The sequence below is a fragment of the Raphanus sativus genome, chromosome 5 (genome assembly GCF_000801105.2).
Source record: "Raphanus sativus cultivar WK10039 chromosome 5, ASM80110v3, whole genome shotgun sequence".
NCBI lineage: Eukaryota > Viridiplantae > Streptophyta > Magnoliopsida > Brassicales > Brassicaceae > Raphanus > Raphanus sativus.
Genome location: NC_079515.1, coordinates 111,316 through 124,026, shown reverse-complemented (window position 1 = coordinate 124,026; position 12,711 = coordinate 111,316). Strand labels below are relative to the sequence as shown.

The 12,711-nt window shown below is 37.6% G+C and overlaps 3 protein-coding genes across 4 annotated transcripts; all 3 read right to left on the bottom strand.

Moving 5' to 3' along the window:
- Positions 1 to 2,854, bottom strand: LOC108862405 (protein SIEVE ELEMENT OCCLUSION A; the record flags this gene model as incomplete). Its single annotated transcript, XM_018636518.2, is given in 7 exon segments — positions 1 to 361; positions 461 to 925; positions 1,022 to 1,164; positions 1,262 to 1,371; positions 1,488 to 1,957; positions 2,036 to 2,116; positions 2,227 to 2,854. Coding segments are annotated over 7 exon segments (2,194 nt in total), but the record flags the coding sequence as incomplete, so codon positions are not given.
- A 691-nt stretch (positions 2,855 to 3,545) lies between these two features.
- Positions 3,546 to 4,688, bottom strand: LOC108805226 (uncharacterized). Its single transcript, XM_018577211.2, has 2 exons — positions 4,051 to 4,688; positions 3,546 to 3,939 (listed from the first exon to the last, which is right to left on the bottom strand). Exons 1-2 carry the CDS (start codon positions 4,567 to 4,569, stop codon positions 3,616 to 3,618), a joined length of 843 nt encoding a protein of 280 aa, XP_018432713.2. The 5' UTR covers positions 4,570 to 4,688; the 3' UTR covers positions 3,546 to 3,615.
- A 159-nt stretch (positions 4,689 to 4,847) lies between these two features.
- On the bottom strand, positions 4,848 to 8,019 carry LOC108836570 (E3 ubiquitin-protein ligase RGLG1). 2 transcript variants are annotated; one of them, XM_018609714.2, is made up of 11 exons: positions 7,866 to 8,019; positions 6,982 to 7,380; positions 6,785 to 6,869; positions 6,533 to 6,676; positions 6,313 to 6,426; positions 6,119 to 6,216; positions 5,957 to 6,036; positions 5,737 to 5,842; positions 5,509 to 5,636; positions 5,270 to 5,426; positions 4,848 to 5,177 (listed from the first exon to the last, which is right to left on the bottom strand). In XM_018609714.2, the coding sequence occupies exons 2-11, from the start codon at positions 7,324 to 7,326 to the stop codon at positions 5,040 to 5,042; spliced, it is 1,395 nt and encodes a 464-aa protein (XP_018465216.1). In that variant the 5' UTR covers positions 7,327 to 7,380; positions 7,866 to 8,019; the 3' UTR covers positions 4,848 to 5,039. The 2 variants fall into 2 exon arrangements, with proteins under 2 accessions (XP_018465216.1, XP_018465217.1); XM_018609715.2 differs by lacking the exon at positions 7,866 to 8,019 and adding an exon at positions 7,507 to 7,818.
- Between the last annotated feature and the right edge of the window lie 4,692 nt (positions 8,020 to 12,711).

Genomic DNA, 12,711 nt, shown 5'->3' with positions numbered 1-12,711 from the left:
CTCCTTCTCCTCCAAAACCTAACATAGCAACGATTTCTTGCAGAACAAGGTCCTTTTCCTCTTCTTTAAAGCCTTTGGTTCCGTGGGCTTTTAGCATCCGTTGCTTCGACTCCCACATGCTCTCTATCCTCGTCCAGAAGAACCAGATCTGGAACAAGTCCGGGAGTGTGTGGCTGAGGTTTTCGTCTCTGATTGTGTTGATTATCGGCTGGATTCCCTTCTTAGGGTTCCTTTTTCCAACATAAACCATCTCGACTTGAATGTTTGCTGCTTTTGCGACACTACGCCACAGACTAGTGAAGCTTCTGATCCATTGCATGTCTTCTCCTCCATAGAGACATATGTATTTTCCTTCAACAAGCTGATATAAGAAAAAATATTCTTTAGGTTACTTGTAGCACAAGGAATATTATTTTACAAAGAAATACTCTGTTTTTTCTTTTTATGAATAAAGGAAAACCTGGTTAAGGGAGTGAGGATCAGTGCCATCAATCAAGAACTCAAGATTCCACTCCTGTTCACCCCAGAGATCACGTTCCCTTGAGGTCGTGAATGGATGGGCGAAGGGTTGCCAGATCCAGACCATGGGGAAAGCGTTAGTGGACATAACTTGACCTTTGGGATCAAGTGCAATGAGAATAGGTCTGTTCTTGAATCCCCACCATTGTCTCACAAACCTGACAGCAGATCTCCTTAACCTCCGAGGCTCTCCAAGAACGTACCACTTCATGTTGGAATGAAGTGACTCGAACTTAGCATCATCGGCTTCTGTCCAGAAATCTTGAACTGGGACCCATAGAATCTCGAATGATTGCTGCCATGCTTCTGTGTAGAGCGATTCCAGGATGTAGAGCTCTTTTTCGATGTTTTCTAGGTCAGATACCAGAAGAAGGACGTGCTTTTGGGTGAGCACATTGATCCCAACCTAGTTTAGTTAATTAATGGTTGAAAACGGATCAGACATAATCAAAAGGAGCGGCAAAGAGAATTTGAAAGAAAAATATTCTTTAGGTTAGATTACGCGTCTCTTGGAAGCACCATCTCCATGGTAAAGAAAGTCAATGGGTCTGAGAAGACGAATCAGAGGAGGAACAACGTCAACGTGAATGATAGTAGTGAACGTCTGAATGAGTTCTTGATACTCGTCTTCCATGATACCATCCTCTGTATTGTATTGTATTGTATACAGAGAGAGCTCGAGATCAGAGAATCAAAAGCGAGAGAAAATATAATTGAACTCGAATTATGCAATAAATCTCACCAATGGTCAAGTGACTCTTCTTGAGTTGTTCTAGCAGGTAAGCATTGATCTTCCTAAGCCTTTCACTATTCTCATGTATCTCCGAAACTTCCATAAACGACATGATTTGGCTGCCCACCCCAAATATCATTAAAAAGAAAAAAAAACACTTTAAACTGTTTTCTTGAATGTCAAGAAATCTTCAAATCAGGATATATTTTTTTTTGTTTTGTTTTTGTGTACGTACTCCTGCTTGAAACCACTGGCGCCATTGATATGAGAAGCGCAGATCAGAACACAGCGAACAATCCAGTAAACTGCAGTGGGGACATGATCGGTAAAAGCGGCTGTGATATGGTTAGGTGGTAGTTGATGGATATGGATGATGGTAGTGGTGAGATCAACCATGTCTTGCATCAGAACTCGGGTCTTGTCGAGACGCTGGTGTAGCGCGTTCTGCCTAGAGAAGATGCTAGGCAGCTGTTTGATGAGTGCCAGAGATTTAGTGAGCTGATTTGTTGCGTATGTCTCTGCGAGGAGGAGGAAAACGCCGTATTTGACGGCCAAAGCGGCTAGGATAAGGACTAGCTTAGCATCCCAGCGGTATTTGGAGACCATTGACAGAACAGAGAACGTCGCCGTATTGCGACTGTCTAAGTGAAGCCCTGTTGTCTTCATACCGTGAGAGTCACCACCATGAAGACACTTGCACTCGATCTGTGTCAGAGACATTAAGAAAATGAATCGAATGTTAAAATAAGAAAGCTTCTTATGAGTATGACTGTATGTATATACCTCGCAAGAGATTTGATCGATGAGGTCCGCGAATGTCTCAAAGGAGACATGGTCTGTGTAGTCCTTGAAAACGAGTGACGGCTGCACAATTTTGATGAATTTGAAAGAAAAATGGAATTAGTCTACATATATATATTTAAATTGGGGGGGGGGGGGATTGATTGCGAAGCAAGAAACAAAACAAAAAAAACCTTAGGAGCAGAGGAGTCGATGGATGGGACATGAGACTTGAAGATGTCATCAACAACGGAGAGAAGTGATTTGACATCAAAGAAGATCATGTCTGGACTATGAGTCTTCAAGACTCTATCGGCCATCACTCGGTCATCAGATAGTGAAAACATGGGTCTCCCATTTCTATGGAAAGCTTGTTTCTTTCCCGGTCCAAATCTTCCACCGAGAGAGTTGTCACCCAATGATCTCGGCACCAAAGAGTGTCGACTATTGGCATCGACGATATCCTCAGATGAATGTGGATGATGTGCGGTCTTAGGGACTACAGAACCGATCTTCGTCTCGGGCTCGTGATCCATCACCTTAGTAGGAGGTTCCACAGTGTTTGGAGGAGGAGCAACATGGTGACCATCTGATTGTTCTCCGTCTTCGTGAGTTTTCGCGGCTACGGGACGCCTCTCGCCTAGGTTATCAGTCAGCTTCTGCTCGGCGGATCTTGGGATCAGAGAGACCCTTTTGAGAGGATCGGCTGGTGGGTTAGTACCGAAGGGCTTTGGGTTCAACTGGAAGCGTTTGGCCATACTGGCGATCGAGGAGGAAGGGGTTGAAGAAAAAATATGTGTGAAGGATATGATGTGTTGAGGTGAATGATTGGGTTAGTAGTATACACATGCATGTATATATACACGTAAAAAGGGATTTAAGAAAACAAGGGGCAACTTCGAATCAACTTCTTTGCTTCATCTATGGTTCAATATTTGTTTTGTGTCTTTGACACTTCCGCAGATGATTTCTTTGACAAACGTTTAACCAAATTAGTTTTGTTGGTAACTTCTTCATAGCTACTAATTTAACATTTACTAATTAACTGTACGTCAGTAGTACTACATGCAATTAACATAATATAACGTATTTTTAGTAATGTTGGCATAGATAAAATCAAAAATCATAATATAAGCAACTCGTGATACTCGTGGAAAGGGACAAAGCTACCTTGCTTGGATATTATTAAAATTGTCCATGAATCTACGAACAAAACGAATCAAACAAACACATGCATGCTATTGATGAAAATTATGTCATACTATATTATAATTTCCACATTGTATGATTTTTTTTTCTTTCAGATAATTCTTTTGTATTGTAGGTTCCTCTAATCCCATTGGTTTCTAGAAATCTAAAATTTTCTTTTTTACTGTTTTTGAATTTCTCATGCAAGTTTCTCCAGCTGGATTTGGTCCTCTAGGTTCAAAGCTTCTTTTACTTTCTTATCTAAGTTTCAAACTTGTTATTCAAGATCAACTTCTTTTCTATATACTTTCCATTCGTAGTAATATCAGAAAAAACGTGATAATGCATTTACACTCTTAAATAAATAATAATACACTATTTGTTTGTTACTTTGTTTACTCATACAGAGGTTTGAAATTCTTATAAGCAATCACAGCATTAAAAGGGTCTGGCCTAGAAGCTAAACCAATTAAACCCATAAACCAATTAAAAACCGGTTTCTCAGCTCCTCCACCACCACTAGGAGGAGGCTGTTGCCGGATGATCTCCGGCTGAGTAAACCCTTGGACAGACTGAAAGTACTGAACCACCAGCTGCACCCGACCGTACTCGGTTCCATCTCTCCAAACCCTGATTGCTTTCTCATAAAACATCCGATTGCTAAAACTCACTATCAACGCACCTCCAGGTTTTAACACTCTATACACTTCCGCAAACAACTGCGCGTTAATATCCATGTCCGGTTTAGGAAATAGACAGATATATATATATATATATATATCAAGTTTTACTATTACGCACCTTATTATTATTTATTTTTTTAAACGCACCTTTTCGGGTTGTTGTAGATACTGTACACCGACAGAACATAAAACCGCATCGAAATATTTGTCTTGGAACTCGAGTTTCTGATCCTCGTTAAGATCCTTGATGAAGAAGTAATCGAGTCTAGGGTTTCTGGCAAGTTCCTGTGCGTTAAGACCATGTCCCACTACTTTCTCGAACTTCACCTCTTCTGGTAGATGGCTAACCCATGAGCTCATCATGTCTAATACAATCGAACCGGATCTTAACCGGTTTCTGTAGAGATCCGTTAAGGAGGATATGAAGCCGTCGTCGACGTGGTTCACGAACCGTGGGTATGAATAGAATTCGCGGTCAGGACCGGAGTTGAGTTTGGTACGACCTTCATTGTTGAGTACTAAGCGTTGGATCTTACCGGGCGAGGATGTTGGTCGCGGATCGGTTTCATCGGTTTGGTTCGAAATGCTAGTGATTCTCGGTCGAAAAGTTTTTCTGGGTCTCAGCTGAAAGGGAGATTGGTGAAGGTTGAATCGAAGAGAATCCATGAAAAGCTATATTCTCTCCCTGTTTGGATTATTATATGGCTACAAGCTAAGAATCAATCGTCAGCAGAACAAGAAGCAAAAAGTGAGCCAACCTTTTTGGAATTTTTTTTCTTTTTTTTTGGAATTATTATAAATTTTTAGAAGTGAGTGGATAATTGATGAGTGGTGAATATTGCTTTAAGCCCATTTCAGTAATAGGCCTTTTTGCTGTAAGAAAAAGATTTGAGATGTCTTTAGTGGGCTTGTATTCTACATTTATATGGGAGGGAGAAAATATATATAAAACAGCAAAGCCTTTTTGATGATGAAAATAGGATTCTTTGACAGATGAAGAGAAAGTCAAAGCAAAAAAGCACTAAAAGTAAAAAGAAATTTGCCAACAAGCTAAAAGTTTCGGAAACCAATCAAAGAACAAAAGAACCCATTTCTTATTATCATTCTTTTTACAGAGAGAGAGAGAGAGATTGGTGCTAGTAGAGCTTAATTCTGGTCTGGATGGATGCACGACAAATAGGACACACCTTAAGGCCTGGACCGCATTCACAACATGTCTGATGGCCGCAACCAAACGCCATGTTTTTGGGATTGGTCAGACATATCGGGCATAGCTGTTGTTGTTCACAAGAAAAACCAAACTGTATAAGAGCAGAGTTTATATATAAAAGAAAACATTTCAAACACTTGTACTATATTTTTCAACCTGATTATCGTCAACATCCTTGGTTTCCATGGGATAAGTAGGAACACTAGGTTCAAAATTCGGTATTGGGGAAGCTTTGGAGGGGTTGAAGAATGTTGAACCGCTCTGCACCGGAGGTGGAAGTGGGATTCTCTCTGGGATACTCCCATTTCTTCGCCTGCCACAGGAAGAGAAGAATAAAAGTACATTCATAAAAAACAATACAAGTTTTTTGGGGGGGGGTTTAGGTGAAGTAGTACCCTAAAAGGCCAAGCTCGATGGTGGCTTTGTACTGTGGAGGAATCTCCATGAGAGCAGAGAGTGCGAATTCTGTCTCCTTCCGAGACTGCTCTTTGTTCTTCGACATGATCTCCGTGAAGTTCACAAACTATATTATAAACAGATAAAAGAGAGATGGGGTAAATGCAAGAATCAATGTTTCATTGAAAGAAAAGAAGAAAAAAAGAAAAAGGGAGGTAATGTTTTACTTGGAAGTTATCAAAAGCTCGGGAAGGTATGTTATCATCAAACTCCTGCATCATGTCCCATGGTCCATCCCCCACCCCGACTAACACTATTGACAAAGGAAGTGTACTGCATGCAACACCCAACAGAAAAGAAAAAGGAACGAATTACTTAACACACCTACAAAGAAGAAAATAAAATTGAAACACAAAAGTAGTAGTAGTAGATATTTTTCACACAAACCTTGCTTTCACAATTGCATCAACAGTCCTCTGTTCCTGGGGACTTAATTGCCCATGTTCCGTATCCACACTTCTTGTTACCTGAGATTGATTGATATCCTTAGACACAACAGAGAGATCAGAGGTATCAACATATCACAGCTTAGGCATTAAAAATATTAACCTGTCCATCGGCTATGATCACTAACACATGGTATTGGCCACTACTCTGCTCAACCACTGTCATCGCCATTTCAATGATGGGTGCAAAAGATGTCGGTCCTGAATAATACGAATACAATTACACACGGGTTTATTTAACTAAGTACTTGAAAGTTTGCGTTTGACAATGAGATACAAAGAAAAAAAGAAACCTACCTGCGAGCTTAAGGTGAGGGACAATATCTCTGTAGCGAGCCAAAACTTGCTCAAATCCATTAGAGGATCGACCCTCTGGATAGAAACTAAACACGTCTTGATCATGAGTTGATGCTGCCAAAAAAAAAAGAGAGAGCAAAATATATGTTGATGATATTTAACCATTGCACTAATTATCTGAAATAACAAAAGACACCAAGTAAGCAGTGGATATACTTACCGTCACCAAACCCAAAACAAGGAATTAAGTTGTCCTCGTCAAAGGAGGCTAAGGTTCTTCCAATGATAGTGATAGCTTGTTCATAAGGATTGGGAGTATTGCTGCTGATATGATGCAAGCTTTTCTTATTGAAGGACTTGGCGCCTGCAGCAGCACAGAAACCAAACAATGATGATGATGATGATTAGCCCAAGCATGTCCTAGATGAAGATTTGTATCATATAAGAAAGAAAGGAAAAAGCTCAAAGCAACCTGTCCATTCATTGCTTTTGGTGAAATCAATACCGAGGATAAGATTAGAAGATTCAAGACCCGCACGCCCTAGAGCCTCTGACACCTGTGGAATCATCGTAGAAACACTATTTTTTTAAGGCAAAACCAAAACTATATCTGTATCATTCATTCATCACTTGTTAGAAAGAAAGAAAGAAAGAAAGAAGCTCTCTCACCTGATCTAAAGAAGCGTAATTATCAGATATTTTGGAATACCTACGATCAAACTTTTTTCTATCAGAAGAAGAAGCAGCATGAGTAGTCTGCAAAGGCTGTGGCTGTGGCTGTGGGGGAGGATAAGGATAAGCATAGCCCTGCTCTTGACTATAAGAAGGCGGCTGAGGAAGATGATCACCAAAACTGGGAGCCGCAGGAGATGGAGAAAAAGAGGGTGGAGGAGGGTAGTTGTAGCTGCCTGGTCCAGACTGAGGATAACTCTGATGAGACGCCCATGATGATGATGATGATGATGAAGATGGCGACTCTTGCCTCCAATCTTCTTTAGAATTTCCTCCTCCCATCAATAAAGAAAAATCTTTATTCAGATTCCAAACTTGAAGCTCAAGATCAATACCCTGAATCAAAAAGAAAAAGATTTAACCCGAACGAACAAAAAGAAAAGAAGATTCAGAATTTTGAAATGTTATCCTCTTAATCTTCCAAGAAAGAAAGAAGAGAAGTGATTCAACATGCAAATGTACCAATGACTTCAAAAGAGAATTGGATTGAACATGCAAAAGTGTACGTATGTGAGGCAATTATAGGCATAGAGGGGTTTGCCAAGCAAAAGAGGCGGCGGCTGTAAATCAAAATCAATCTTAACACGTATAAGAAAGATGACTAAGATTCAATCACGTTTCCTACGATCCACCGACGACTCCTGACTTGCCGTTACTAAATTTTATTATATATATACAAACTCTTTGACGGATCTACCCATTGCTTCTATTATACTATTACTTTTCCCAGATTCAACATCTTAAACACAAAACAAAACACACAACAAATATATAATCTATACTATATCATATGGAGAACCTATACAATAGACAAATCCCACCTTTTCTATGCCAACGACAAGAGGACTCTTGAAGATTAGTTCTCTTTCTTTTTAAGAGGTGAATGGATCTTTCTTTCAATCAGTGGCGGATTGAATCACAACTTGAATATTATATACTATTTTATTTATTTTGCTTTGTTCCAGATAGTTATCTTTCTTTTCTTTATTTTAGTGTTAACCAGTGGTATTCCGGCGCTACGCGCCGGATTCGTGTTTTGTATTTTTATATAAATTTACAAATTATTTAATAGTTTTAGTAAAAAATATATGTTCAAAAATATAAAAATGAAAATATATTAAAAGAAAATGATATTTTCCGATCTATTTAGTAGTCGTTAGCAACAATAATATATTACGTTATTTTGTAGTTGCTTAGTTCAAAATAGAATAGCATAATTGGTTATGACTAATCGATTCAATAAAAGTAGAATAAGAAACCATTAATTGTAACAAAGTTAATTTATTTGGAATTTAAACATATAGTGAAGTTGATATTTTATTTAAATAACATACTTATACTATTAAGTATCTTGTAGACATTATATAGAAGGAACAAAATTTGAAATTTATTTTAGAAACTAATCTAAATTTAATACCAAAAAGTAAATTAATTATTAGTTCATCTTTATCCGTAAGTAGTAAGTAAAGCTTCCTGAAATTTCTGCTTTGTGTTTCTGATTCTTCACTCCATATTGGATTCAAACAACAAAGCAAGCTCAAATGTATCATCCGAAGAACAACAACACGAAACTTCCAAATTTTAATTCGAAAACTTCATGTATTATTAAGTTTTCTTCACAAACAATTGATGAAACGATTGAAACGTACCAATTCAGCTCACTTTGTCGACAATGTGAGAATCACAGTTTCTTTAGTCGTTTCGTTGTCGTCGTCTCAATATTTTTTTTGTAGTTGCAATTTTATTATTTGTTCTAATTTGATTACAATTAAATAAGGATATTATAGATTGTTGCTCAATTAATGAAAGCTATTTAGTTAATTTTAGTTTGAAAGGTTAACTCGTTGCAATTTATTATTCTGTCGATATACTTATTTACAAACTGGCTCATTGTTTCTTTATATCTTTTAGCTTGCTAATACTTTTATATTGGAATTCTGTTTATTTAGTTATCTAATTGTATTTTTGTGTTTATTGAAACTCATTTATAGATCTGTATTTAGCTTATTTTGGTTTATTTCAACAAAAAAAACATATATATATTTCTGACAAAAAATACTAAAGATATATACTAATCGTATAAATAAAATTATTTTGTGTGCTTCAAATGATTCACTTTACTAATTTACGTAATGTAATATAAATAAATAATTTTTAACTATAAATATAATTTATTTATATTAAAAAAAATAACTTATGCTCTGATAAAGCTGGAGTGACAGCTGCAGTTCTTTCAACCATCAACAACATCAATCCCACCGTCTGTCTGAGGGGCTTCTCTGGTCACACCATGAATCTCAAAAAAGTATCTTCTTTTTCTGTCCAGGTTCGTGTTAGATATGGTGAGTTTATGCGTCCCTGCTGAGTTCCTCAACGTATTGGTTCTTTGGAGTGTAGGAGTGTGCCTCTAGCCTGAAATATATGATTTCTCTTCACCATATTATCGCCAAGGCAAAGGCACATGTGTTAATTTTATGAAAAGCTCAACTTTATTTGTCTCATATCCTAAAGGTGTAGAAGGTTGTAGATTTTTTTTGTTGGTCAGAGTTGGACGTTATGAAATTGTTGGGATTGATTTAATCATATAATTAAACGTAAATTTTTTTGCACTTGCTTAATTTTTGTGGATGTCGTACTGGGCTAATGAGCCTGACAACTTGTTCCAAATGTTTACTTGGGACTAAAGCTAAACTAAGAGTCAACTGAATTAGATATGTTGAACTGATCTTATATATCTGAATATCTTCCTCTTTATAAGTTTTCAAGTTTGAAATCTTACATGTTGCATCGATCATCTGCACATAAATTAAGTTTTTGTTGGTCCTCTGTTGCCCACCCAAATGACTAACCTTAGACACAAATTTTGTGTCCTTGCTGAACTTTCTGAGCTGTCCTAGTGTCCTGAATGTGTCATTTCTTGAAAAAAAGAAGCTGAGCATTCCAGCTTGCAGGACTATACCTTGCTCCTGCCAAACAAAACAAACTTAGGGTTCAGTGGTTGTGCTTGTCAAGAATTTAACACATTCATTGAAATGTTTATTTCTCAGTACTACCATTAGCTGTACAATATCACCAGCAGGTCCAGCACAGACATTGGTGAGCTTTGTAATCTGACCATCAAAAGGTACAAACACAGCCGCTTCTGATCCATCTGAGACAGACAACTGGACACAGTACCATCATTAACAGACTTGACATTAGCGAACAGTGGTTGGTAAAAAATGGCTGTGAATTGCAGTTCAAATAGCAGTAAACAGGAGCCTGGGAAGGATCACCTTTGAGTCCCAACGGCATTGCTGTTCTTGCATGTTGCACATGTGGATGTTGAGAAACCACGTTGAACCTTTCTAGTGCTTTTAAACTTGAGGTGTAGCACCACCCATATGCAGAGAAACTTCACAGTCTGTCCACACAATACATGGGAAACCACTTAATTGTAGAGAGATTAAGCAGTAAGAGATGAGGTTTATTCCGGACCTGGGGATCAGAGTTGAGAACACAAGCATTAGCTAAGCCACCGTAACGGTTTCAAGTTTTTGAATATCTTCATATTTTGTTGGACCTAAGGAAGAAGCATCATCACTGAAACGGTTCCTGCTGAATGAAACATTTAAGAGGGTTAGGAGGGTATAAAGCTATTTTTTTACTGAGTAAATGTATGAAAGTACTCAATTTACGCATCAAGTATGGTCTGCCCAACAGCACTTTCTTTGTCAAAGTAAAAATGACTGACTGTGGTGGAGTTTAGTAATAGCCGACCTGGGAGTAAGCAAAACATATACACAAACAGATTAAATAAGCAAAGTTCATTAACTGGACTTAGTTGTTAAGAAGACCCATACCTCCTACTAACTTAGGATTAATGGTCGTGGCTACTATGAACTTATGCTCAACACCATTAACCACAAATTTGTCATGAAGTATGTTGGCAGAGGCCATCAAAAACAGTAACACAGAATGTAGGTCACTACAGAATGTGAAGGGAAACATTTCAGAAATGGGGATATATAAATTAGCTACTCATCTATAATAATAAAACAGAGAACTAAACTAACCGGTCAATTCATAGATTAGCCATTTTACGCTTAATTAACTGTGTCTCATCATTCTAGGTGGTTTTGATTCCCATAATCTCTCTTACAATATCCAATATATAAGGTTAAGCCATTAGAAATGTGTACCTGCAAAACATACGTAAGTAAATTGAGTAGTGTGTTAGGAAACTTAAGAACAAAAAAGGTAGTACGGTGTTTGTTAGTATCATCAGTTGATTATAGATTTATAACGACTGCAATGAAGAAAATACAATCAAACATTTTGCATTAATCATAATTGCTGCCAAAGCCTTGAAGCTATCATAGATTCAGATGAACAAATACCTTCTCATCTATCATAAGTTCATAACTATGTCTATCCCATAAGCTCTCCACTCTTTTTCAAGTTCCTTGCTTTCCAACAACGGAGGACCCGTGTCACAACAGCCTCCCTCCAACGACCAACCTTTAAATCAGACAGAAGCAGATGAGGGTTGGCCATAATCGAAGAGGCTCTTACTGAGTTTAGAATTCGAGAGTAAGAAATTTCTCTCTTCAGATCTATATTTATAGTGTACGAATAAGATGACAAAATCGTATCCTTTGATTGAATACTGAGGAAGGTCCTTCCCTTGATTTATAGCTGAAGCTCCAGGCGGTTACTGAGGAAAACGAAGAGGTAGATCGAATCTTCAAGTGGGAAGAGTGGATTAATCAAGGGAATTCAAGGACTGGTGAGACGTTACGGATATCAAAGCTCGTTTGAAGTTTATCGCAAATCTCGTCGAGGAGTTCGCCGTTGGAAGAGGAAGAAGGAAAGAGATGGTTAGAAAAAAGTAAACGCGTGAAATACACAGATAGCCCAGCGAATCGACACGTGTTGTAAAATGCCCCAGCCTCCAAAAACGACGTGGACACATTGAGAAGGCAGATATGTCTACTTTATTGTATTAGATTAATCATGAATCAACCCCCATTAATGTTTGCTTCTCGTTTTGGATCAAATCATTATCTCCAAACCAGCACACGAGTAAACTTGTAAAAGAATCCATTACTTTATACATTCTTTCAAAACTTGGCCCACCAACATATTCCCTAAGTTTTAAAGTCCATTCCACTTTTTTAAAACTTTTTTTTCTTTACGTATATTAGTTACTTGTTATTCAACCTCCACTTTATGATTTTATCATAGGGGAATTAGGGGACATAACCATTTCTGAAAAAAAATTAACCATATAACTATTATAAGGCATATGCTATGATATACCATATATTTTCTACAATATATACAAAACTGTACTCATTCGTTATCATTTGGCACACGCGCTTCTTCTTCTTATTTTTTGTTTTTTTTTCTCATCACAGATATCACAGAAGCGTTTGATTTGGCAATGAACTTTATAAAGGATCCCAATTTTCTATCAAAGGAAATCAAGCTAGCTCCGGTGAGATTGAACAACAACTGATTAATCATAAGATGAAACAATTGATCGTCTGATTACTTTTCTTCATATATTTGGTTGGCTTTACACTTTTCTTACTTTTCGTTACATGTTGATTACAAAATGGAGAATACGCAGAACCATCGGAGAAGATAAACAGTACATGTTTCGTTCTACTATTCTATTTTATA